At 43.3% G+C, this 27,779-nt stretch overlaps 1 protein-coding gene across 1 annotated transcript; it reads left to right on the top strand.

The window, feature by feature from the left end:
- The first annotated feature begins 113 nt into the window (after positions 1-113).
- On the top strand, positions 114-27,709 carry RDH10 (retinol dehydrogenase 10). Its single transcript, XM_014853767.3, has 6 exons — positions 114-1,089; positions 2,975-3,210; positions 22,386-22,484; positions 23,647-23,792; positions 25,388-25,519; positions 25,630-27,709. The coding sequence occupies exons 1-6, from the start codon at positions 801-803 to the stop codon at positions 25,751-25,753; spliced, it is 1,026 nt and encodes a 341-aa protein (XP_014709253.3). The 5' UTR covers positions 114-800; the 3' UTR covers positions 25,754-27,709.
- The last annotated feature ends 70 nt before the right edge of the window (positions 27,710-27,779 follow it).

Raw genomic sequence — 27,779 nt, 5'->3', positions numbered from 1 at the left:
GGGGGGCTGGGCCGGGGGCGGGGTGCGCCCGGGGGCGGGGAGGGCCGAGAGGAGGGAGGGCCGATGCCGCCGCCGGCTCTTCCCGGTCGCGGGTTATATAGCGCGGAGCGTGGAGCCCGCTCAGAGGCGGCCAGGAGCGCTCCGACTTGCAGGCGGCTCGGCGCTGCGGAGCCCGGTGCCCGAGTGACAGCCGCAGGGAGTGCAGGGCAGGGGGACCCGAGACCGCGCGGGCAGCCGCAGGCCGTGGGGCAGCGCTCGCCTGCGCCGAGCGAGGCGCCCCTTCCCGGCGCTCCCGCTGCCCCGCACCCCACTCTCCCACCCTCTCGCAACTTGGGTCAAGTTGACAACTCCCGGGGCCGCCGGCCGGCCCGAGCCGTCTCCGCCGCGCGTCCGTCCCCCGGGCTGAGAGGGAGCCGCCGCGCCGGCTCCGGGGCCGCTCGGGCGGCGGCGGCTTGGCCATGAGCGCAGCCCGCGCCGCCTAACTCGCGGCTGTCACTGCCGCTGCGGCGGGACCGGCCGGGCGCTCCGGGCCGGACGGGCGGCCGCCGGCAGGAGGCGCCGAGCCGGGCGGCTGCGGCGGCGGGCACAGCCCGGGGCCACCGCGCCGAGCCCGGGCGGGAGTGGCCCGCGCGAGCGGGGAGCGGCGCCGCGCACTCCAGCCCGGCGGGCACCTCGGGGGCGGGCGCGGGGCGCAGCCTTCTCGTCCCGGCCGCTCGGACCAGCTCCCGGGGCTGGGAGCCGGGCTGCCCGGCGCGGGGTGGGCGCGGGCGCTGGGCTCGTGCGGGGTTCGGGGCGTCGCGATGAACATCGTGGTGGAGTTCTTCGTGGTCACTTTCAAAGTGCTCTGGGCGTTCGTGCTGGCCGCGGCGCGCTGGCTCGTGCGGCCCAAGGAGAAGAGCGTGGCGGGCCAGGTGTGCCTCATCACCGGCGCCGGCAGCGGCCTGGGCCGCCTCTTCGCGCTCGAGTTCGCCCGGCGCCGGGCGCTGCTGGTGCTCTGGGACATCAACACTCAGAGCAACGAGGAGACGGCGGGCATGGTGCGCCACATCTACCGCGACCTGGAGGCGGCCGACGCCGCGGCGCTGCAAGGTAACTCGGACCTGCGCCCGAGCATTGTTGGGTCAAGCCTCGCCCCACTCCCGCGCGCTCCCCCCGCCCCGGGGCCCCGAAACCCCACTGTCACGGTCAGCCCCGCTCTGCAGGAAGAGAACAAGCCCCCCGCCCCCACCCTGCGGTCTCCTGCGGGTGGAATTTGCCCCCTGATAAAGGAACACGGTCACCTCCGTGTTAGGAGGGCAAAGTGTGCCAAACCCTAGTCAAAACGGGGCTCCTGTCTCTTTGGGGACAAATGTCGCGTTTCCTAAGCCCTCTGAGGATAGGGATGCAGAGGGAACTTGGTTTGAATCCTAAAGCAATGCCTCCCTCGCGTTGGCGGTGGGCAACTCCAGTGCCTTTGGGAAGTTGTTCTCAGACTCGACTGATGCGCCTCTGTATGTTACTGTGGTCTGAACCGCTTAGACGAGGGCAGCATTGATGATTTCACTCTAAGTTCAGCCACGAGAAAATAATTACATTGTGTCACCAGCGATAAGTAAGTGCTTTGGTTACCTACTGGCCTCATTGAAAGATGCCCTGCCTCTTAAGGGGAAGCGCTTGAAGGATTTAAGACGCATTGTAAATTTATTTCACTTTTTTGATAACCTCAGGAAATCTGTATTTCTGTATATTTATTAACTAACCTGAATGTGAGTTAGTCAATTTGAATCTTTTTTTTTTTTTTAAAGATTTTATTTTTTCCTTTTTCTCCCCAAAGCCCACCGGTACATAGTTGTGTATTCTTCGTTGTGGGTTCTTCTAGTTGTGGCATGTGAGACGCTGCCTCAGCGTGGTCTGACGAGCAGTGCCATGTCCGCGCCCAGGATTCGAACCGACGAAACACTGGGCCGCCTGCAGCAGAGCGCGCGAACTTAACCACTCGGCCACGGGGCCAGCCCCCAATTTGAATCTTTTATTTTATGGCCAAATCAGAGACCATAAGTATTGGTCCGGGAAATTGGTGATGGCTCTTGCTGTTCGACAGAATTTTTCATTTGCAGGGAAAACATTGAACTATATCGAGAAGATAATAATGGGCACTGGGCCTCCCCGGTATTGATGATTTGTCACCAAAACTATTGGCACCTGCCTTTTAGGTCACAAAATCAAAGGTCAAACATGTTACATTTTCACCAGTGGTGTGGAGGGGTAGCAAATACAGATTTTTGTGCTCCCTGCCCAAACCAAAACAATAAAGGTATTTGAAAACCAGGGAAGAGCTTTTGGTTTTTAAATTGCCATCCTTTGTGGTAAAATGGCATATTTACCTGTGAACTTGGTTTACGTGCGGGTGCTTCTTAGGCGAGTTCAGCTACTCCCGTTGGAACAAACCAGTGACCTCCACTTTTTCACGAGGACCTTTAGGCTCATTTCTTGGCTTTGAGTGAATTCAGATTATTAAGTACAGTCCTGATTTGTGAGCCTTGAGGAGACTTTCCCTTTTGAGGCTCCTCATACTGAGACTAAGAGCTGCTTCTGACCACTGTTCCCCCGAAAAGAAGCGTGTGTAGTGTGTGTGTTTGGGAGGAAGGAGTGTTACTCTCTGGGCCGGGATCAGTTCTTTCCAGGTGTCTTTAGCTCCAGGAAGCTGATCCCATGAGGTCTGACTCGTATTGGGCTTGTCACAATTACATGATTTTCCCCTCAGCAAAGTTATCCAGTAAATTGCTGTAATTCCCAAAGACTTTGGGGGTAGGAAGGCAGCTGTAAGTTCAGTCACTGGCAGCCCTTACCATGTTAGAAATCTGAAACTCACTGTAGTATTTTTGTTTTGTGTGATCTTTGTCCTACTGATTGCCATGTGACTCACATTTTGCACCATCCCCCCCCCCCTTTCTCTGTCCCATTTTTTTCCCTTCATCTGGACTTCTGAGGACAGCTGGAAATGGTGAGGAAGAAATTCTCCCCCACTGTAACTTGCAGGTTTTTACCTATACCTGTGATGTGGGGAAGAGGGAAAATGTCTACCTGACGGCTGAAAGGGTCCGCAAGGAGGTTGGCGAGGTCTCAGTCCTGGTCAATAATGCCGGCGTGGTCTCTGGGCATCACCTTCTGGAATGTCCTGATGAGCTCATTGAGAGAACCATGATGGTCAATTGCCACGCACACTTCTGGGTAAATATAAACATCCTTATTTTCATTACTGGGCTCTCCTCAGTGAGACTGTGGGGAAGGAGGGAGACGTGGGGACCAGCCTGAAAGCCACCTGCACTCTCTCACCAGAGCTTCCTTCTAACTTGCCGTTCTCCCACGGTGAATGACAGTGTGTGCCGATTACTATGAAATAGTTGTTTTCTTTTATTCTCCCCAATTCAGTATTTCTTGAGACGGTAGAGGACTGAACATTTTGAACTAGTTTGAAAGATTGCCATAAAAATAACAAGAGGGAGCATAAAACCCTGGGTTTGTTTATTTTACTTTCTGTCGAGTTTGTAAAACATTGGTTCATATGAATTCCTAAAGTCAGAGTTTAGGCTTCCAAATTACTGCTCGGTCACATTTTGGAAAGTGCCAGAGATTCTGAGATCAGCATTTGTGGTCCATTGGGAGTGGTCAGGCCACCCTGGCAGTCAGTTAACATCCATGGGCTATCCACAGGGTCTGTGGCCTTGTCCTGTTAGATTTATCTGAGAACTTTCTCAGCTTAGAAGATGCCTCTCTCAGGAAGACAGAAGTCACCCTGATAGGATCACAGAGTCACCGTATGGGGGCAGGGGCATATCAGCTTCTAACCATCAGAGCTACTGCAGCATCTGAGGATGAGAGGAGAGGACCTTTTACTGCTCTAGGGACAAAAGTAACCCTAGTTTTTCAACCGAATTTATCTTCGGTCAGGTAGGTGTGAAGCTCTCCCCTATAACTGTATCCTGTTGACACACTTTATGCTTTCCTCCCTCCATGGTATTTCCTCTTTATTTTTGTAGACAGGATCCAATAAAGAAAGGGTAAGGAGATAGGCACTGGGTTTTTTTCCATAGGCGGATTAACCTTCTAATAGGACACAACAAAGAATTGTTTTTCCTAAATAGGTCACATTAAACCTCATTAATTTTTTAGCAACTGCTTAAAAACTTAATCTGGCTTTAGAAGTGCTTATTCAAAGGTTGCTCCTTGAACGTCAAACCACTTCTCTGATCCTGGAAGAAGCTTATTTTTGTCTTATTTTTAAACATGAACTTTATTTAACTCATTTCCAAACCTCTAGAAATGAGCATATAAATGATGTGCACTAACTCATCTATGTTTTAAATGAGTAAGAAGATTACCAAGTACAGTTTGGGGGAATTTAAGTGTGGTTGGGGGGGGTGTGTGTGTGTGTTGCATGCAGTGGGGGTGGGGAACAGTAAAAGTCCTTGCTGCCACGGGGTCCACAAGACCAGGTAGCAGGTAACAAAAGAGTGGATCAGGTAAGTGAAGGCCAGTACAACTGAATAAACTTGACAATATGGTTTACCAAGAATCTCGTGTCTGTAGTTCTGAGTAAAACAACCAACCACTATTTGAAATAAAAGACAGACATAAATTGCAGGTGGACTGTAGTTTTCATATTTGAAGAATGGTAAGAAAGAAGCTGCCGTAGAAACTCTATTTCATTTCTGTCAACTTCTCATCCTTAAATAGATATTTTGTTTAGCTTTGAAAATGCACATCAGTTGATAAACTGTACCTCTAACATTAGGCTACTTCCTAAACTAACTTTCTGAGACAACTGAGTCAAATCTCCAACAGAAAAATTATTGTGGAACTGAATCTGTATTCCAAGGAAGAAAGTATCACCTTCCCACAGTCCTTACTTTGCCTTGAGATGTTGCTTAACTACACAATTTAGGGAGTTCTTGGAAGCCTTGACAGTAATGACGTCACTTCTTATTAAAATATGGGAGGCTCCTGAATTCTCCAGCTGTTTTTCCCCTAAGCATCTAAACTTAAGAATTTATTTTCAATATTGAGTCAGAAAATTCATTTTAGAGTTGGAATTTCTGACTTCTTGCCGAGACTTATAAACCTTTTAAGAAGTCAAGATCTAGCAACTAAAATTTAAAAGAAGACTTGCTATAATTTTCACAGTGATTTTGGGGGAGAGGAGGTGGTGGTTTAAATGGTATAAGAGCCACCTGAATTTGGCTTCCCTTCCAGTAGCCCTCTTAGGCAAAAATGTTCGTGGTAGCTGTTCAAAGATGTATTGGCGTGTGCCGTTTTCCTTCCAGAAAAAATAACCAGTGTGTCTAGGCAGGGAAGGAAGTTGCCCCATACATTTTAAAATGTAGATCAGCTGAGCAAAGAGTTGTTCAGTCATTTGAACAGATCATCTCGGCCAGACTTTTAAGTAGCAGCTCATGTCTGTTTTCATAAAATAAGAAGTAGTATGTTGCTCCTGACCCAGAGTTAGAGTTGTACGCAGTGAAATAGAAAACCGTGTGGACTCCCACTGGAAGGATGTGGGTGCTCCTGCTTCCAAACCATTCCTCATGCTATTCCCCGTGCCTTAAAGGCCCTGTTCCTCCACTCTGTATACCTTTTGAGGCCTAGGTCAAATTATTAATATAACCTTTCCTCCCCACTCCAGCCCTTTTCTGGTTTGTTGCATATTAGAGCTGCAAGGATCCTTAGAGATGATCTTGTCCAGCCACTTGCTTTCTGATGAAGCTGCAGTTACGTGACTTATCTAAGGCTTTTTCTCTTCTTTCTGTTAATCTCTTGCAGCATGTATTGCCCCTCTGATCCTTTGGTGCATAGTATGTGTTCTTTGGTGTAACTTTTTACACATTGTGCTTTGAAATCCCCAAGTAGATAGCAAGCTGTCTGAAGGCAGCTTGTTATATACATCTGTTTATTTTCCCTGCCTGGAACAGAGCTCTACGCCTCAGCCACTCAATAAATGTTTGATAATACAGGCTAGGCTTCTGCTTAAATATTTAGGAGATAACCTATTCAGAGAATGCTCACATGGGTCTGTCTTCTGGAGTTTCAGAAGGTAGGCATTATGTTGGACTAATTCGAGCTGTGTAAGATTGATGGGATTCCAAAATGGGTCTGGCTCACATTCGTTATTGTTTGTATGTCCTTTTGTTTTCCTACACAACTTTTCCATTCTCCCAGCCCCACCTGTATGCTCAGTTTTACTATGGCATATTAATTCTGCTCATTGGTGCAAGGCCAGCAGCTTTGAGAAGGCTTGTACTGATATGCCAGTTTGAATCAAGCTTGAAATTGCATGTTTGGCCACCATTCATATTTCCCAATGACCAGGCCTCAAGGAGAGGATTCCTATTGCAATTCCTTCCTTGGCTTCCTAATCTCATGCTATTTCCTTACACGTTGGAAGTTTTTACAATACTTGGCGTTATTCTGCACAGCCCTCCAGTCTGCTGTGACACTTCATCTTTCAGCATTCTTCTACCACCAGCAGCTCTCCTAGGAACCTCCTCTTGGTCACCAGTCAAGAAGTGATAGATTTGGGGTAAGTTCTAGTCAGGATAATTTGTCGTGCAACGTTCACAGTTAGGACAAGACCATGAAGAACGTATGCAATACAGTGCTCTTGAACTTTGGCATAATCATAAAACCATTCACTTAGGCTCTGTCTGTATCTCAGTGAGATGTAAAAGCTTGAAAATACCTCTCTAGGCTCCTTTGAAATATGGAAAGTTGGCCTCCATACAGGAAATGCAAACCCCTGTTTTCCCCAAAATATTAATATTGCTTCATTTGTTTTTTAAGAGGAGTGGAATCTTAGCTTGCCATTTCTAAAACACAAAGTTTATCTGTAGATCCTTTTTTACCAAAGAGCTGAATTTGGCCCTTACATGTGAGCAGCAGATTGATCCCTGATTAACCAAAAGGGGGAAGCAAAAGCATTGAACTCCAGGCCTTTTGTGTTCTGAAGGAATTCTGCATGGTAAAGGACTGAATCTGTCGAATAGCTAGTCGGTAATTTACTTCTATTGATACGGTAGTCAGACAAGATAATTGGTAGTTAATTAATAGACCACTTAACTTAAAAGGTTTCACAGTTTTAAAATACTAATTACTGAATTAGGCATTTATCTATATCTAAATGTCTAAAGTCTATTTAGTTAAAATCCATCCAGGAAAAGTAAAAGCCCACCAGCTAGATCTGAGTAATGTAGCACTTACAGACATTAGTGCTGTGGTTGTGCCTAATATCTCATGAAGGGTCTCTAATCATTAATGTTTAAGTTCTTATGTGATTTACTAGTTTTTCATTTCAAATACTCTGTTCTCCGGATAGAGAAACCTAGTTTTGTTCAAGGCCTCTTAGATTTAGAATTTTTTAAAAAAATAATAAAAATGAAAATCTCTGAAGTATTCATATAAAACTATTTTGGCCAATACTTCCTCCTCCAAACCATGATATTAAGAATTGTTAGACTAAATATTTTATAGGGTATTGTTTTTCCCGTTTTTAAAGACAGCTACTGAAAACTTGGAATTCGTGGCCTATTTTTACATCTCTCCTCGATCTGCTTTCTGTTTTAAATAATATGCATAAAAATCAAATGTTTCAGCATTAGAAATAAAGACTTTATGTCTTGAACTGAACTGTAAATTAATATGGGGTAAGATATTTTATCTTATTGATTCTTGTAGTCACGGTTAAAAACTGAGTAAAACGTCTCTTTAGATGGCAACTGCTTGGCCCCCTGGGGCTGTGTACCTAGCAGGGTCATTGCAGAGGCTTCTTTCCTAACACAAGATAAGAGCACGTGTTCCTTAAACTTTGAGTTTCTATATTTGATGTATTACATGCTGGGCCCAAATCTGTTCCTACTCGAAATCCACATCTGTGACATGATAAAATGTCACTTTACATAATTGATATGAGCAGGGAACCGTCCTATAAAAATCTTCCCGACATCTTTGATGTGTGTTCGAATCTGTGTCTGGTTATCTCAGTTGCTTAGCAAATATTGCTCAGTAACCGATGTTGTCCTAAAAACTAGCAGTGTTCCCGTCATTGCCAAGTCCAGTATGCGGCTTACTCTCTCTGCAGAATGTGACCCTGTTGACCAGCTCTTTGAAACCCCAGTGCTTTAGCTTCCTTTATAAGCCCGCTTTCTCCTGCGTCTCTTCCTGTCTTCGCCGTCCTCTTAGCCTCTCTGCCTTCAAAATGTAGTGACCCTGTAATATTGTGTCCTCCAGCCTCTTCTCACTGTGCACCTCTCGCTGGGTAACCTGTGATTTCTAAGACAGTTGCCAAGTTCACACAACTCTCTTGGCTATTCCACATATTCCCTAGAATCATCAAGTCTTAAAACTGAACTAACTCCTTGTTGGCCCCTTCTCGAATTCCCTGGTGTGGCCAGTACCAGGCTTGGAAGGGGCAGCGGTGTCTTTCCTTCTCCATCCTGCACACGCTCACGGGTCCCCCAGTCCTGACTGTTCTGTTGCACCATGGGCTTTGATCCCCTCCTTTCCAGTCCTCTCTCCTCTCTTGTACTTCCAGCGCCTCTTGCCTGGACTCTGGAAAGCGTCTCCAAACTTCTTTCCCTGTTTCCAGCCTTTGCTCTCCAACCTGGGGTTGTCTAAGCAGACTTGAGTTTGTTACAGGCCTGCTTAAAGATGATGCTGACTAGAACCTGCTCCAAACCCTTGCATGACCATATTGTTCACAGCGTGAGGCCCAGGCTCGTTAGCATGGCAGCTGATTTCCACCCGCCTTCAAGCTCCTCACCTGTCATGACCCCTGGTGTATCCCAAACTCCAGGCAGGCTGGACACCTCACTGTGCTCTGAAGGATCCCCGCACACTCAGCTCTTCTGCCATTTGAGTCCTGTCTTACTGGGAGGCAAAAGAAGTCCAAGAGTGGAGACAAAATGTGTCACTAGCCCTGAGAAAGAACAACAAACACATGCCCCAAATCGTCATATTGACTTAATAGTATCTTTCTATATTAAGGGGGCAGTTCTTGTAGAACGGTCTCAAATTCCTGGTTCAAGGAATGGCCCTCTCTCATTTGATTTTATGCTGTTTATCTCGATTTCTGGAAGCAAAGTTGGTATTTGATCTTTTCTCCCTCATTATTTCTCCCTCATATACATCCAGGGCTTTATCCATTATCTGCCCAAGTAGAAATTAATCTATAAGACGTGTCAAAGTGGAAGCATTCTTTAACCTGTGCTGATGCTAACACATTGGATGACTTTTTCAACAAGACTGAATGGAGAGTGCCCCGCAGTCCTTAGCCAGTCATGCAGGGTTGGGTCACTGGGGCCTAAAGAGCGACCAACCCTATGGCTAGATGCTTCACTGCTCAGTCTCTCAATTTATTCTCTTCTTTGAAGTTTGTTTTACCCTAATCATTTTTCAGATTTTAAAGATCTTTGCCAAATTCTAGCGAATTGACTTTAAGTATCTTGAATATATCTCAGATATGGCAGTCAGAAAATTCCTTTCAAGCAGCTTAATTACCTCACTTGGGAATTAGAATAATTTTTTTAAGTAGGAAACCCCTTTTTATTATTTAAGGTTTTTTTCTTGAGTTAAGGAATATTAATAGCAAATCCATCTAAAATTTCTGTTCTAGTTCTTTCAGAAACTAAAATTAAGCCTCTTTCAATTATGGTAAGTAGCCAATTTGCCTCTGTCTGTCTAATCCAGATAGCTGCTTCTATGGGTGGAGGTATAGACGACATATTTTGCTAGCTTGCTTGTTTTGGAATGCTCAGTTGAATGATTGGGGAAGACATGTGACTATGGTGCAGTTAGAGCCACCGGACCTGGAAAAGTCCATTCAAGCCTGTGTGAAGTCCTAAACACCCAGGATGTTTTTGGACCCCCAAATTGTACTATGCTGAAGTTCCACTAGGGGGCGTACTGGCTGGGTGGATTTGTAACTTATTTCCTTCTACACACACAACCAATAATTTTCCCAAGATAAAGGGCCTTTTGTAGCTAATCTTTGGAGTATGACAAACTCTGATAGTCCTTAAGAAATAGGGAACTATTCTTGCCTCAACTCATGGATTACATCCAATGTTTTGAGCCTGTAACTCCAGGGATCAGATTAAAATGTGTTAATCTCTCTTGGTTTAATTAGTGATTTCTTATCTCAGAAGTTACTTATAGTAACTAGCTATTCAAAGAATTAACCCCTTCTAGTTTCTATTAACTGACCTAAAAACTCCTTTTAAGCTGAGACCCCTGGTAAGCATAACTGGAAAGTAACTCAGGATGGAGTCTTTTCATTCTTTGAAAATACATAGTAGACAGGTAAAGCATACAGCTGGTCCCCATCACAGGGCAGCCTTAGAGAACTTGCCTGTACTGTGACCCAACACTGTGTTAGGATACCACTGTTCGGAGGAAACGGTGTCAGAGCGTGGCCTTAGGATATAATCACCTTTACCATGATACACCTGGCCAGCCAGTTCCAGTCACCTGGCTCTCTGGGGTTATGGAGGCTTACACCATCTCTGCACTGGAGCAGACGCCTTTCAACAGAAGGAATGCTAACATCTTTTACTTGATCTTACCCAGCATGGCCCATTCTTGAATTCCTTTTTCTTTTTTACTTTATTTGTCAATTCTGTTAAAACTCAAGTTCACACCTGTCAGAGACCATTTTCCTAAATGCTCTGAAACTAAAATTAAGTGAACCATGGGGAAAAAATTGAATATCCTCTCATGATGATCATAAAACTTTCAACACTGCAGCAAATGCTGCTAGAATATTTAACAAGGAAGGGCAATTACTGCCACAACCTTGAGTGCTGTCAAATTAGCCCAACTGACAAGCCACTTACAGTGAATTCACATTTGGAAACAAAACATTGCTTGGTCTGTGAAACTCTCAAAGATCACACAAAGATGTGTGAGAGGTGGCAACGGTGTTAGCATCTCGAACATTAGTGTCTTTTGGTTTGGGGAAACCAGAGTGTTTCTCTCTCATTTGCTGCTTGCATAAAATGTGGATTTCTTGCCTTGCCTTGTAATAGCTTAGGCACTGGAATTTTTGAATATTAACATGGTTCAGCGTCTTAGTGTTATTCTAAACAATGGGGCTCAAAAACCGCTTCCCAAATCAGTGTAACCAGGAAAATATTTGTGGTGTAACTTATGTAAGCACATGGGTATTTTGAGGACAAGTGAAACTTAAAATGCAAAGCCTGAATTTTCCCACCTGCAAATTGTGATTAACATACTGCCCCCTACTGATTTCTCAAGGATTTTTTTTAAACGGAACAGTTCTACAATCTGTTGGGAAAGAGAAACATCAGGTCTAATGAATTCCTTTAAAGTAGTTCTGTACTGACTTGTAGTATTTTTACGTTTGCTGGACTCCTCTCCATCGAGCGTTGTAGTTTCTATTTATATTTTAAAATAGTTGTTTTCTGCTCTAGTGAGACAGAACTAAAGAAAAGATCAGAAAAGAAGCGTTTTTGGAAAGTGTTTTTGTTGTAGTTTCCCAGCATCATCTAGAATTCTGGATGAAAGGGGGCGGCAGCTGCTTAGCAATATGTTTTTAAGGCTTCTTGCAGTGGTCAGGTACTGCGTTTCTGCGGGAAGTGTGGTCTGGCGCTGCGTGGAGGGCAGCCTGCGAGCCATACATAGTAAGAACCGGGAACTGCAGGAACTTGAAGAAACACAGAACCAAAAATAGATAGCACTTGTAACCAAAATAGCCTATAAATAGATGCTTAATGAGCCTGTGTGCGTTTACTGTACTTTTATATAGCAATTAAATGTTACAGAGCCCTTTCGTAAACACTCTTCTCTCATCTGAGCCTCAGAGCAACTCTAAATTAAGTAGAGCCATTATCCCCATTTTTATGGATGAGGAAAAAAACCCAGAGAGGTTATGGGACTTGCCTAAGGTCATCACTGGGGAAGGAAGACATCAGGAGCCAGACCCTCGTCCTGGGGCTTTAGTTTAGAACCCCTACACATACTTACCTGGGCTACGTGTTCAAAGCTGCTAGCAGATTTTCCTGTGAGTCATTTATGTTTTTGCCCTGTGGTGTAATGTAAGAATCCAACTTCAAATGTTGATTTTTTTTTTTATTAGCATGGTTAGTTTAGCAATGACTAATTAACCCTAGCTTAATATCCCCGGAAAGTTTGCTCCATAAATTAGACAAGCATGTAAAATTCTAGACTAAAGAACCAATACCACACTAGAATTTGATTACCAAAGCCTGATTCGTGTGTTCTGGGGTGCCTCTTCCGTAATTCTCCGTGGTCCGTGTCTGAGGTGGGTGCTTCACTGAGAATAGTGGGGGACAGCCTTGGTCACTGGGCTTCCTTCCTCCTCTTCCTGGTTTGCCTGTCAGCGTTGACAAACTGGACACGAAAAGTGGTGAGTGAAAAGGGCTCTTCCAGAAGGACTGGCCAGACAAAGTTCCATGAATGCTTGGTAGCCAAATGTCAATAACAGTGTAGTTTTAGTTTAGTTTGTTTGTCTTTTAAGCTTATCTCCTGGAAAAGTAAAAACCTTTATTGTGTTACATAATAATCTTGTGGGATCAGAATTCCAGATAACTCCATAAGATTTGCCTTTGAAAATGCTAATAACGGATTTTTAAAATTGTGCTGTGTTGGCCGGCTGATGGTGTCCAAACTTAGGGCCCAAGCATCTGATTCTTAAAGGGGTAATTTTTTCCTAGGTAAGATTTTCTCACAGGCTTACCAAAGCAAGAAAACAGAAAGGTAAATGTGGAAAATGGAAAAGGTAAATGCTGAGGCAAAAAGGGTTGAAATCCCTTGTCTTCAAAACTAAGCCTTCAGAGCCTCTGTGGATGAGGAGTAAGGATGGTGAAGTCCTCAAGACCTCTTCCTGAGAGCTCGTTCTAACCAGGATGGGGCTTCTTAGTCCACTGGGCCTGCTGGAACAGAACACCACAGACTGGGGGCTTATAAACAACAGATTTATTTCTCACAGTTCTGGAGGCTGGACGGCCAAGATTAAGGGTCAGCAGATTTGGCGTCTGGTGAGGACTGTCTCTTCATTGAACCTCACAGGGTAGGCGGGGTGAGGGAGCTCTCTGAGGCCTCTATTATAAGGGCACTAATCCCTTTCATGGGGGCTCCACCCTCACGACCTAATCACCTCCTAAAGACTCCATCTCCTAACTCTATCACATTGGGCATTCGGTTTCAACATGAATTTGGGGGGACACAAGCATTCAAACCACAGCAGAGGAGCATGCTGGTGCTAAAAATCGTACAGTCTGTAAACTCCCATCGTCGTCCATGCGAAGCTCTGGGGCGTCTTGACATTCGGCCTTTATCTGATAAGCTTTGTTGGGGGAAGAGTTTGGGAGTGGAGAATGGGGCTTCCCAACCCCTAATATCCTGGGTCAAAGCACACCAGCGGGAGAGGGGGTGGGGAACTGTTAGTCTGCCTAGTTTGCTGAATTTCTAGGAGAAGCTGATCTGAAGCCCCTTAAGGTTCGGAGTAGACAGATTGCTGGGCTCACGCTCAAAGCTTATGTTCAGCCTGTGGTCCGGAGTGGCAGCAACAGCATCACCCGACCGCTGCACCTTAGAAAAGCAAGCTCTCAGGCCCCTCCCAGACCTACTGGATCAGAATCCGCATTTGATTCGGATCCCGGGTGATTCTCATGCACATCAAAGTTTAAGGAGGAACTGTTCTTGAATACTTATTTTCCTTCTCACTTTCTCAATATTCTCCTTCACCCTGCCTTTTTTTTTTTTTTCCTGAGCTAATCAGCTGTTTAGGAATCTTGTAGACCAGGAAAATGCCAGACAACTCACCCCGGGGTCCACTCTAGTCTAGGTTTATTGTTTTGATTTGAATTCCGGTGCAGTGTCTGAAAGGAAGAGTCTGGGTGCCCTCCTGCTCACTATTCCCCTTGGTCACTGCGGCCAGGATGGAGTTCCCAAAGCTCTGAGCATCATGGCACAAAGTCGAGGCGATGCCTTGAAGAGATCCATTCTTCCTGCCCAGGAAGTACACTGCAGAGGGAGGGGACCCTGCCTGCTATGCCGCCCTCCTCCCCTGCTGGCCTCTGGCATGTTCTAGGCATTATTATCCTTCCAAGGTATTTCTTAATTTATAGTGGAGTGGTGGTTTGATGGTATTGACATATAAACTAAAAGTGATGGGCATTTGAGCCCAAATTTAAGTTGTGATTTTTTTTTTTAAGCCCAGATTGTCTTCCAAACCTAAAAAAATGTCACTACAATATGAGAAGTAGACCTTAGAAAAAAATCATCACTGGTCTATATGGAACTTGATCTGCTAATGTGCATGTTCCTTCTAAGAGTGGGTCTCATGGGGGCCATTTCCCCCTCAGGGGCATTTGGCAACATCTGAAAGACATTCTTGCCTGTCGGAACTGGTGGGTTTGTTACTGGCATCTAGTGGTTAGAGGCCAGGGATCCTGCAATGCACACGGCAGCCCTCCCACGACATGAAATTACCCAGCCCAGAATGTCAGTGGTGCTGAGACTGAGATGCTCTGTTCTAGAACACTATTCTCAAACTTGGCTACATCCTGGAGTCACCTGGGGTGTCTCCTGATGCCCAGATCCCTCCCTGGTGTAATTGGCCTGGGATGTGGCCTGAGCACCAGTGCTGAAACCTCCCCTGGGTGATTCCAGTGTGTAGCAAAGTTTGAGGACTGCTGGTTTATAGAAAAGTGGCTTAAATTTCTTTAAAAGCTTCACAAATGCCTCACACATATTGGTACCTCATAGACCCTCATCTACAGTGAGTAAATTTTAAGTTGTTATAGTGTGTGCTTAAGAATAAAATAAGTTTTCAGGAGTAACCTCTTGATTATATTTAAGTTTTATTTAGGCAAAGATTTTAATTTTTTTAAAGACTCCACAGTAAGCAAAGTAGAAAGCAGGGAAGAATTTGAACTATTTACACACATGAAATATAAGGGGTGACGGAGGGTAATGATGGGGACATCGCTGGGCTGGGCTGTGGGAACCAGGGCGAAGGAGTCTGCCCCTTCAGATGGCCTGAGCAGCGGCTGAGCTCGACAGTACGCGTTTCTACCTCGTGGAGGTGCTTATTGGTCACTAGAGCGGAACTGAAGCCTATGCTGTTTGGAAGGTCCGTCTTTATTACATTTTCTGAAATGTGATTTGAGTTTGGGGCAAAGCAAAGGGATTAATGACAACCTGTTGTTGAGGGGACTATTTGGCTGCAATTTTGTGAGTTTTTTCATTATTCCATAAAGAGTTATTAAATAGGAGGAGGGGCCTGAGCTTGAGGGAGATCACAGAACACTCCTTTGATCATCTAGGACTCAACCAGGGGGAGGGGCACGGAAAACAGCATTTCAGAAACTACGTTCAGGCTTCATTGTTTCTTTTAACACATTGAGCTTCCAAGGACTCCAGTAAAACACAGAAGAATGATGATTGTTTTGCAGATAATTTGTACTTTTTTTTCATAGAATGCATGAATTCAAGTTACATTATTTTCAAAGGCACAGGCATGACAACATATAAATGTTCAATGAATAGATATTTTTAGTGCTCACCAGATGCTGGCCACTGCGCTAATGGAGCTGATGCCTTACTGAGTCATTTACAAGAGTGTTATGCAACTAATACCTCAGTGTTACGACTTGTATTTTGAACGCGTGATAAGAATTGAAGAAAGAATTATTGGATATAAGTGGTCATAATGTTTTGAGCCAAGAAACCTTGGAGATAGTTTGTGGACTCTAAAGGCCAGTGTACTTCCCAGACAGATTGAGTTTTCAGTCACCTCCTTTCTGGTATTTCTGCAAAGCAAACTAAAATGTAAGGGGATGTTGATATCTGAGTCTCTGCCTCGGGGTGGATTCATCTCATACTCTAACAGTGGGAAGGCGAGTTAATGAAGCATTAATTTTTGCTGAATAACTAATGGTGTCATCATCTAGGTGTTCATTTGAAGAGCCGAGCTCTTTTATTAGCTTCTTGGTTGCAGGGCAGCTGTAGGAGGATACTTGTGCATGTGTGTTAAGTATTAACTGCTGATGCCTCCAGATGTTAAACTAATCCCTGTAGCCTCAAAATAATAATAAAAAGGCTAGTAGGTGTGGCATTGGTATGAATTTGATGATTATGAGGTATTCTTTAGTCTCTCCTCTGTAGCTAAGAGAGAACATTGTGTGTCAATCTGATGGAGATCTTGACGAACATTGTTAGTCTGAGAGAGTAGTTCAGGCTTCAGTATCTTGAGGCTCCATTGCACAGTTTGTCAGGAGACCTTTCTCTCTCTACAAACACACCCAAATAGGAAAGAAAAAAAAAACCCTGCCATCCAATTATGTGAATTTCAGAATTTCTGCTGTCGACTGCAACTAAAATATTTAAAGTCAGTATATTGCTAACAAATATAGATTTAGGTTTTACTTCCTAATTGAAGATAATTTTGTAATGAAAAATTTCAAGTAACACTTTCTACAGTCAAAGTGAAATTTCTAAAGTTTGGAGGTCAGTATATATATTAAGCAGATATCTGTAAGTCTATAGAATTGAGAATATTTATTTAGCCGTATATTCCTTTCCCAGGTTATCTTGGGGGTATGCCACCATTTTTTTTAATCTTTGAACACACTGATGATTTATCCTGTTAACCTTTTTAACACAGTTCACTATATTTTCGGTGCCTTCAGTAGTGTGTACTGTTGAGTCATAGTTTTCCAGGAGCAGTGGCTGAATTTTCAGGGAAGAATGCCACCAGATGTCATTTTAGCCTTGTAAATAAGCAGTGTGTTCCTTTGTGATTCTGATGAAGATAAATTACTCTCCTAGCAACACAGACAGAAGCAGCACAACACCAGGAGAGCGGTGGAACCATTGGGAGGGTGCGTAACGACGTCCACTTGGGGAGCTTGTGTTCAGTGGAGTCTTGGTGGTTGTTTCTTTCTTTTTTCAAATTATATATATTGCCGTTGTTTGGAGATCCTGAAAACCCTTAAACATACATCAGAAAACTGTCCTATATGTGTGCTGATGGTGTTAATCCTTTTCCCATTGTAGTCGGATTTATGGTCCTCTTTGGAAATGGAAGTCTCCTGTTTCTTGGACATTCAAATGAGAGAGAAACACTTCAAAATGAGTCTTTTAAAGAGATGCCTTTTCTTGAATTGACCATGGGACAGTCATGCAAACGCACAAAAATACAGCATGAGACCTTTTCCTACTGTGAATTTTAACGTTGCTTTTCCCTTAGTCTTCGGTAACCTGAAATTGCTTACAAATATGGAAAACACATTCTGAGTGTTTTACCTATACCTTTAAAATGTCATCAATCTCGAAGTTTCAAAAGTCAGACTTTGCCGGATACCACATTTCTTCACATTCTCTTTTGTTTAACTTTAGGCTAATTTGTCCTGACAGTGCAGCTGCAGACTCTGCATTGCAGTCTGTCATTAAAAGCACCAAGAATGATCTGGAGGGTTGGAACTGTTGGAAGTTAATTTGGCGTAAACCTAACATTCAAAGATTTCTCGAGATATGACATGTCATGTCTATGTCCAGTCACACTTCTGTTTAAGAAGTTCTTGTTTATATTATAAATATGACCTTTACAGTTATCTTTCAGAGTGCACAGTGCTTTGAAGAGGAACCCTGAGGAGGTCTGGAGACAGTAGACTTGTTAAGCATGTTTCATAGGAATGTCAGTGTCCATTTGAATGTCCTCTTTCCTTTTCTTTTTTCTTCTTTTTAGTCACGTAGCAGCCCTGTCAGCTGGTGGCAGATTGTGGTGTTAAGAGTCATGTGATAAAATTAATCACAGGTAATCAAAGGTCTATCGTTAACACTTTTTAGCCAGAGTCCATTATTAAGAGTTTTCTCTTTTGCAGGTAAGATAACCCCAGGTCCCTTCGAACTCTAAATTCTCTCACTGAACATACCGATTGGTGTATATTGGTTACTGAGTTTGACACCCCCTCGATCAAGAGTCAGCCATATTTTCCTGATGGCGAGCTAGGTGTCCTCCTGTTTCTTAGACATTTGAATAAGAGGGCATAGCGATGGAGTGCCATTCTGTGACTTAGGTTAAGCATCTAGCTAACCTTGCCAACTACCGTTGGCACCAACTAACTCTGGTGACTGATCAAATGTACTTCCTTTACAGACCCCTTTACTAGTGGTAACTCCTGACCTAGATAGTCCATCCTTACAGTTAAGATACCACTGCAGTCCTGGCGTTCGGTGGGGAATCTGAGTCGCCCCTCTCAGATTCACCGATGGCAGCACACGCGTGAATTTATACTAAGCCATTGGAGCATGCACTTCAGATTTGCCTCTGTGTTCTCCCAGCGACTCTTTGAGACAAAGTTAAAGATCACGAACCTTAGCTTGAACTGACTGGTGTCATGGCAACGGGCACTTCACCTTTTGCTGGTCCCCATCTCATACATGCTACAATATTTGTGCACATTAATAATTCATTACAAAGTGCCAGATTTCTTTGTGCTGTCAAACTGTGTCAAGGACAGAATATGCTGTGCTATCTCAGATGTCATCTACCAGACTGTTGAGGGCAAGAGTAATTAGAAAAGAAAACTAGTCGGGTTACTTGGGAAAATTCCTGAAAATGTGATGCTTTCTAGCCACCCATTTATTGCATTTTTCTTGTAAAAAACGGAATAGAATTAGCGTTGATCAAAGTTTATTTGGTAATGTGCCCCAGACATAAGGCAGGAGTTTGCTTGTGGAAATAACACACGAGCGGTAATTGCTTGACTCCATTCAGGCAGCAAAGGAAATGATTAACAGCCTAGTGCTCAGTCACGTGGATCAGGCTCCAGCCTGAACCCTGGAAATTCAGATTTGCAAAGAAACTTGAGTGGTCCTGATGGGAATGCCCTTATCTCAGCCTCGCCATTGCCCGGCACACAGTAGGAGCTGAGTGTCTGACACCAGCTTGGGGAGACAACCAGTCTGGGTTCCAAGGCTGACCAGGGCCTCGGATAGCTGACTTCATCTCCAGTTTCCTCAGCATCTTGCTTGTTGTTCTCCACGTTGTTAGGAATGGCGGTAGTAACTGTGGCATTAGACCTATAATTGGTGAGCCCTTCTAAATGAAGAGTTTAGGCCTTTGTCTTAGAATGTAGAAATCGCAAGGAACATTGGATCTCATGTATACAGATGGCCAAAGTTGTCCCTGATTAGAGAGAGAAATCCCCTATTTTATATGAAGCTTTGGCCTGCCACTACCTTTTTTTTTAAACTAACCCCTCCCTCTCAAAAGAAAGCTTCATATTAAAACAAGCAAATCTGTGTCACACTTCACTAGTTACTTAAAGGGAAGCATATTTCCCTGAAAAAGTATGTTTACAACCCATAATTGGAAAAAAATTTTAGTCACATAGCCATATTTAGATTCTTTTGTTTCTCTTTTTATTTTTTCCTTTAAATACAAAACCAGTAGCTTTAACGTCCCTCCAGACTACTTGGGGCGGAAGTGGGGGGAGCAGACCCAAATCACAGTTTCAGAATATGCACCCTTTACCCTGCCTTTGAGAAGGATAAAGGAGAACTCTTTTATATTTGATGTACTGATTCAACACAGCTAAGTGCTGGTGAGTATAAATTCTCCTTAGAGACAGGAAGGGGACCAGCTCCCATTTTACCCATCATTGTTCGGCCAGATCATAGTACAGCATCTGCATGTACTAGCTGTTCAAGAAATGCTTGTTGAATGAACAAGTTAACATTACCAGACTAATTTCAGGGGAAGGGGAGGGAACATTAATCATTTTCAGAACCTTGCAACAAATTAAACTTAAAAAACAGTTAGGAATTTGTTAATCTTCTGTCACCTACCTTGATATGGCGTGGGGATCTGGATTAGTCGTTTAACGCCTGCAGGCAGCAACATCGCACACGATGCGGGGGATTCGTTAGAGCCAACCCGTCTGTGTTCCTGGTCAGGGCCAGCTGCCAGCCAGAGTCAGAGTGGACGCGGGCCATGTGAACGAGCACAGTCAGCGATTCAGATTTGTCAGGCTACCAAGTAGCAAGTGCCTACTGGTATTCTATATTGTGTGTAATTTCTTAGGATTTAATATTGAGTCCTTCCACTTATGTAAGAACTTAAAAATAGGGCCTTCGTGTTAAATCTATCCCCGTTCTCCAAGACTAGGCAAACTTTTAATCCTTAGAAATGACCTCTGGATAACATCAAGACTAAACTTTATACTGTTTAGCTAATCTGGGGACAATTAATCATAACCAGATACTAAAAGGAGACTTACAGACTTGATTACTTAAGGATATGCTTTCTAGTCTAGATTGGAATATATAACCTTCTTTGTGGTGTTACTTTATTGCAATTCTGTGATATAATGGCCATATATAAGCTGTAAAGCCAAAAATTGAACCTATAATGACCTGAAGTACCAGGTCTTGCCTTTTTTGCCTATCAAGCAGACCAAGATAATAATTGCTGTCATAATTACCCTAACCATTCCCACTTACTACTGCAAGCAGATAAAACCAAGCTGAACTGTGTGTCTTACACCCAACAGGGTGCCAGGTTTCTGAAATACATGAGAAGTGTTGTTCACATCCTTCCTCCTCCTTCCTGTCACAGGGTAGTAGTTCCCCCTTAATAGTTGAAAGAGTAATCTACATCTCCCAGTTTAGTCTGGGGCAGCCAGACAAGTAAATATAAAATGATCAAAATTAAAACACCGTGAAACAGAATTATATGTTACGGTGAATGGTACCAACTATATGTCTTAAAGGAATAGGGCAAAGTCAGTGTGGGCTAGAATAATATTAGGTAAAGGCTTAACACCTTCCATAGGGAATTATTGGGAGACTCTGGTGACATGAGCACTTTGAAAAGCATAAGAGGCTATGTAAATATGTGATTAATATTGTACTTTGAATTACAGTCGCCCCTCGGTATCTGCGGGTGCAGAATCTGTAGATATGGAGGGCCAGCTGTATGTAGGAGAGTACTGGGGGTGGATTGTCAGAGAAGAGAAGAGCTCATGAGTAAAACGTTACAGGTGAGAAGAAGTGTGACATAGGTAACAACAGTGAAGAGGCCCAGACAAATCACGTATGAATGGGGGGCAGGAGGTTGTGTGATGATCAGGACTCACACTGGGGAAGACCTTGGGATGCTTCACAAAGATGCATCTGGCAACTGTATGCATCCTGGATTGGAACGTGGAAAAACTTCAAAATTAATGGAATGACTGGTTTTGATCTTGTACATGCAGAAGATATCATAACAAATTAGATATTTATGCAAAAATTCAGTGATCTCTCAGCCAGGAAATCCTCTCAGAAGGGAATGCAACTGTTCTTTAAGTCCACTGTGTAGTGTTTGGGTTTTTTAACTTCATAAATCATGGGAAGCTGTGTTGGCAGTGGGATATAACTCAACAGTAGACAGATTGCTCTTTGCTGCTTTCTTTTAAGAAGCAGGTTATAAAACTGTTGGGAGCCTGGTAGAGTAGTTAATAGATCATCTTAAGTAATTTGAAGTAATTTTTTTTTTAAATATAGCCTTACATCTTGAAGGCAAGAGAGCTAGAGGGAAAAGAGAGTTTAGTGAATAAGAAACCAATGCCACCTCTGGGTCCACTGTCGCGGAACTTCTGCCACGTGCTCTGCTACCCTGAGTGGCCAGTCACCTGCCTCCTTGAGAAAGTCACTCCTCAGTAAACTCTGCAGTGGAGTGTGGTCGTTCAGAATGCTACAAGTTCTTGTCAGTGAAGAGTCAGCATTATGGCACATTTCTCATTAAAATGATTCTGTACTTTTGCCCTGTTTTTTGACATCCTAAAATACTTTGCCTCCTGTTAGTCCACTTTGGTGGTAAAGCTTTGGATGCTGGAATTTCTCTTCATTCTTGGGTCTTTTACTATTTAGACATAGCCGTGTAAAATAAACAGTAGTACCAGGCACCTAGTCCTGGGTAGGCTGGAGGTCCCTCACAGACCGTGACATGGTTGTGCTAAAGTGTCATGAGCATGAAGAGATCTCTGACCTGGGAGAAGTTTAGATTAGCAGATAACTATCACTTGAAAGGTGATAAAGAGCCTTCTACTAATGGCTTTCTTTTCATCTCTGGACACTGTCCCCAAAAGCTCTTGTGTTACAGTCTGGTTGGTCACGGCTTATAATAGGCCTGCCATGCCAATGCTACGGTGGTAAGTTAACCAGACACTTAAAGGATCTTCTCTTTCTGATAAATGTAAAATATTTTTAAACAAATGGGGAAATGTAACATTACGTGGGCAAGATTTTGTTTCATGATCTTGGATTGGGTTTGAGATGAAACTCATAATGTCACTTCTAAAGCTGGAATCTTACTTTTCTTTCAGACCACCAAAGCTTTTCTTCCTACAATGCTGGAAATTAATCATGGCCACATTGTGACAGTTGCAAGTTCCTTGGGACTGTTCAGTACTGCTGGAGTTGAGGTTTGTCAAATATAAAACCTTCCCTTCATTCAGTCGGTCTGTCTCGTGACGAATACACCAAAACCCTGAGAAGAGTACCTGAGCCCGTACATGAGAGCCCACGAAGTGCTGTTCCTCTGTGCTCGTGGAGGAGTGTTCCAAGTAACCCAGGCCAGCTGTTAAAAGCCCGTAAAATCACTTACACTAGTCTGACAAAGCAGCAGCAGCAAGACAAGGACATGGGCCAGTCCTCAGCATGCCCCATCTTCTTTAGCAGTTCTGCTTGGTGACAGTGGGGAGGCACAGGGTCGAGAGTGAAACGTGGAGGGCAGTGACAGTGCCACGGGGAACAGATAAATGAGGCCAAAGGTTGACGTTCTGTTTTGGTCAACCTGCCAAAAGTGAGCTATCTTGTATTAGCTCATCGGATGAGATGGCACGGCAGATGTGAGGTGTCTGGCATTTTAAGTTTGTAGAACTTGGCTTAATCGAACCCTGTTCTTCCCCATATTCAAATTATAAGGCGTGTGTGTGGGTACGGTTCCTCACCGTTCGTCTTATGGGTGTCGGTAGCGTAAAATTGAAAACATCATCCCAGGCAAGTGCACAAAAGGACACAGAATGGCTTCTGCATTCTGCATTTCCATTCCTAAATTTGAAGTTGGGTGATAGGGAAGAACTTACTTTTTATACTGTGTGTCCTTAGGGTAAGTTCCAGTTTAGGTTTACAAGGTGTAGTTATCGTTTTCATTTTTACTTTACCCTAAAAAGAAAATCGGATCATAATGACTTATAACCTAAAGAAACTGGTTTTTCAGTCTCCTTTACTGAACAAGAGACCGTTTGTAAATTCTCCAGACACTTCAAAGTGAACCTCTCTCCATTTTTAACTTGAGCTTGTTAACTTTCATAGAATCCTTTGTGGTAACTTCCCAAAGTAATATGATACTTCGTTGATGTGGCAAAAAGTATTCATCTGTTTCTGCTGTTGCTTTGGAACTATTATTTCTGCACTGAACCACATCAGATAACTGTCCTTTAAAATGCTTTCCTTTCCTTTCCTTAGTCACCTGTAGCCATTTGTATCAACATGTAACCGGGGAAATGGGACCAGGGAAGCCCCGGTTTGGTCCAGCATCTGTGCACATCCTTAGTATTTCTCTTCTCCCTCCCTCTAACTCAGGATTACTGTGCCAGTAAATTTGGAGTCGTGGGTTTTCATGAATCCCTGAGCCACGAGTTAAAGGCTGCGGAAAAGGACGGAATTAAAACCACGTTGGTTTGCCCCTACCTTGTAGACACTGGCATGTTCAGAGGCTGCCGAATCAGGTCAGTGAGAATCTGTCTTATTACTGACAAAAACCTGTTTTAAAAGTAATCTTTCCATCCTGGGAGAATATGTGGGATTGGGTCTTCGAACATAGCCTTGTGCTTTAATAACTACCACTTCATGGTTAACCTATAGTTTTCATTGGTCAGGGTGTGTAAAATTGAGCTGTATAAGACTGACGAGCGCGGGGCTGACATTAGCTTGCAGAAGTCAATCTAGAAGCATCAGATGGGAAATGGCTCCCCTGCAGCTGCAAGGAGAAGACAGATACCCAGGATTTCCCGTAGAAGCTGCTTCTTTAGGAGTTATTCCCTTTCTTTAATATTAGTGTTAGTAAATATATGTGACTTTGGTTTGGATACAAAACAATGTCACTGTCACGGAAGAGTCACAGCCTTTCTGCTAAAAAGACCCTGCAGATTAGACTGCAGATTTGGAAGTTCCTTTTTTGCAGAGAGTGTACGTAGCTAGATTCACTCTGACAGAATGAAAGGAACCATTTAGATTTACTAAAAATGAAATAAAATACCCACACGCTTTGAAAGGAGGCATGTGGGAATAGAAATGTCAAGTCGAATCTGACTTGAGCTGAGCAGAATAAACAAAACCGTGAATCATTAAGAGGATACTTGTGAAGACATGCTTGCTGTGAGATCTTTGCTTGGATGAATTTGAAAGGCAAGGGAAGATAACCAAACCAGTTCCCTGTTGGTCAGGCCATTCTTAACACATCCTGAGCCTGACCAAGCCGTGAAGGAGGTGGAGGGTGATCTGAGTCATTCCAGTGTCAGGCGGGTGGACTCCAGTCTGCACCAGGAGCAGACTCACTCTGCTTCTTCCCATGTGCACGTGCGTGGGTGTGTGCGCGTGTGCGCACACGTGTGTGTGTTGGTTTGTTTTTCCCTCTTATGTACTTAGGAACAGTTGCTGAGCATCTGAGGCGCCTGTTTCCTATGTAGCATCACAGCAGGGGCCAAAAGCTGTGGTGGGACAATGAAAAGGGAAAGAAATAAATCACATTATTAGGTCATTTCACTGTGTAACTTAATGAATTCAGCTGAAGGTAGGATGTCTGTATGCACTTCATTTCAGAGACCCCCTCAGAGAAAATACCTTGGCTTTCCTTAGTCAGGCATCCGGAACGTCTGTAGCTGACTTTTATGTCACTCAGAAAGGGTAGATCAGTGTTCACACGCCGTCACTTTAACTACACTTAATACTAAAAGTTTGGCATCTTGTTTGCGTTTTTAGTGTTTGTTATGCCAAACACTCTCTCCTTTTTCTATTCAAAGAAAAAATTAGAAAAATAATTTGAAATACATTTGAAGGCATTTTACAGACATGACTTTCTCACTTCACAGAAAAGTAGACCGCTTTTGCTGTATTTTTTTTAAACGTATTTCCCAGGCTGTGCAAATAAAATGTGTTCATAGTAGGAAAATTTGGAAAATACAGAAAGCACAATGAAGAAAACAAAATGGACCCAACATCCCGTCACTCACATAACGTCACTGTTAATGTTTTGACGTATATTTCCAGTCTTCCCTATTTTGCGTTCACTCTTAATTTCGTTTTTTGAATATATAACTTTCAGGAAAGAAATTGAGCCTTTTCTGCCCCCCCTGAAGCCCGATTACTGTGTGAAGCAGGCCATGAAGGCGATCCTCACTGACCAGCCCATGATCTGCACACCCCGCCTCATGTACATCGTGACTTTCATGAAGAGGTAACTGTGAGGGCTTCCCACATCCCTCGGCTCTTTCCCTGCCCGCCCCCACAACTTAAGTAACGTGAGATGTCTCACCTTGGCTAACGACCCTGGCTTTCCTTTTTCAGCATCCTCCCCTTTGAAGCGGTTGTGTGCATGTATCGGTTCCTAGGAGCGGACAAGTGTATGTACCCCTTTATTGCTCAGAGAAAACAAGCCACAAACAATAATGAAGCAAAAAATGGAATCTGAGGATCTTTTTTGTATGGAATATCATTTCTATCAGAAGACGATCAAGATGTTTCTGTCCGATCCACATCAGCATTACTGACATTCTCTGGATTTTAAATCCATGTTGAATTTTTTTTTATAATCAACTTTTAAAAAAAAAAATAAAGTGTAAATTAACCCACTAGAGTACTGGGAAAATGTAATCAGCGAGAGTGGGCTTCAGTTGTTGCCAGCGGGGTCCTTTGTAGGCAGAAGCCTAACACCAGTCAGCTCTTGTAGACAAGCGCTGTGTGACATCTCCAGGCTACCATTTTTTTTTTCCTTTTTAACAAGCAGAAAGTCTAGAGATGGTAACTACAGTGTGTTTCACGTGTGTGGTTTTTCTTAATTCCCGTAGAGTTTATTAATTCTTGTAATTAAACTCTAGCCAATGGACACCCTTGCAATTTCAAGGACTGATAGTGCTATATTTTCTCATGGTTTCTAAGTTTCAGTTTTGCAAAGCCTGTGTGGCTTTTTCATGGTGTTTGTATGTACAGCTCTTTTAAAAAGGAATTTTGAAATCTCCATCATTTTGAAGTAGATGATGTTTGATTGCTACCGTAAAGGTGATCAGGTCTCTTTCTTAAAGTCATAATGGCTGACGTGTTAGCCGAATTTTAAATTTTCTCTCTGAAATCTTTCCGTAAGTATCCATTACTCTGGAGACCTAGTTATCTAAAAAGGATCATACATTTTTCTACCTATGAATTTTGCTGCATACAGAAAGTGCCCTTTCCTCAGGAAGTTGCTGTGTTTCATTTCTTTGGATGGACTTTTATCTAGAATACACAGCAGCTCTGCAAAGAAACAGTTTCTAAAAATGGGAACTTCTGCATTTTAAAAAGTCCCCATTTTTGTGCCAACTATGCTTAGTGAGGGGGGAAAATCATATACTATGGAGTACGTATGGAAGGGTGTAAAGATTCTTTGGGAAGTTTTATTCACATTGTAGAACAGCAAATGACATTTTTACAGTATTTTTTTGTAAAGCAAACTATTTTGTGCCTTGAATTTGGTAAATGTGTATTAGTGAAACGTTGTAAAAGTGAACTTCTACCTCTGTATCTAAATGTATACCATCCACATGTAAATTACTATAAACTATTATGTGATTGCTTTTTTTTAGAATGTCTTGTTTAAATAGCAACCAATGTTTAAGGCTATTAAAATAAGCCATCTTTTACTAATTGGGAAGTTTTATAAAGGACTGATTAAATTTAAAGAATTAACTTACATGCAACTGACCGTGTGATTATTAATCAGCAATGTCATAAGGAAAATCATTGTGTTCTTTTTTTCCTCCATGCTACATCACACCTTAGTTAAAGAAAAACACTTGAATTGGGATAGTGTTCAAGGACAGACATTAACAGCTTAGGGTGCCATACACTCAAATTTCCAATTTTTCCATCTACTTAGATTAGATACTTTATCAGGGGCTTATTTGTACTGAAAGTGGGAGAATAGAAAGCATCCCCTCACCTGTGTATTAGTTTGGCTGCACCACAGATCAGATCTGTGCTGTATCCTGTACAGGAAAGTCCTGGGTTGCTGCTAGTGTCCCCAAAGCTGGTACCCAGGAATAGCTTCCTTCTGACCAAGGCTGGGCCCATTATAGCAGTTGAGCCATTGGCTGCCTCTTAATTTTCAACTTTGCATTTAAAGAAGTGCTTTGAGGTAGTTCCTCCTAACAGTGTGGGCTGGAGACAGGTATTTGCAGTTTATCCAGGTCTGCCCCAAGCACGCTCAAACCATCCTAGAGAGATCTCTTCTACTTTAGCAACCCATTTATCCTTCTTAAGACTGAGGAAAGTCTTCTTTACATTTAATTTTATTCTCATGTGTTGTAATTTAAACCTATTTCTATTTTTGCTTGTTATTGTCCTTATAAGGTTGTCCATCTCTAAGTTCAATAAACCTAATTCATTTAACTTTTTTGTAGAAGTCTTCAATTCCCATGTCCCAGCCTAGTTTACTTACTTATGTGGCTCTCCCTTGAATGTCG

This window comes from Equus asinus, chromosome 12 (assembly GCF_041296235.1).
Source record: "Equus asinus isolate D_3611 breed Donkey chromosome 12, EquAss-T2T_v2, whole genome shotgun sequence".
NCBI lineage: Eukaryota > Metazoa > Chordata > Mammalia > Perissodactyla > Equidae > Equus > Equus asinus.
This window is presented reverse-complemented; position numbering and strand designations above follow the sequence as displayed.

Coding starts and splice junctions, on each gene's coding strand:
- RDH10 (XM_014853767.3), top strand. CDS start 801: ATGAACATCGTGGTGGAGTTCTTCGTGGTCACTTTCAAAGTGCTCTGG. Junction 22,485..23,646: donor TCAGTACTGCTGGAGTTGAG/GTTTGTCAAATA, acceptor CCTCTAACTCAG/GATTACTGTGCCAGTAAATT. Junction 23,793..25,387: donor TTCAGAGGCTGCCGAATCAG/GTCAGTGAGAAT, acceptor TATAACTTTCAG/GAAAGAAATTGAGCCTTTTC.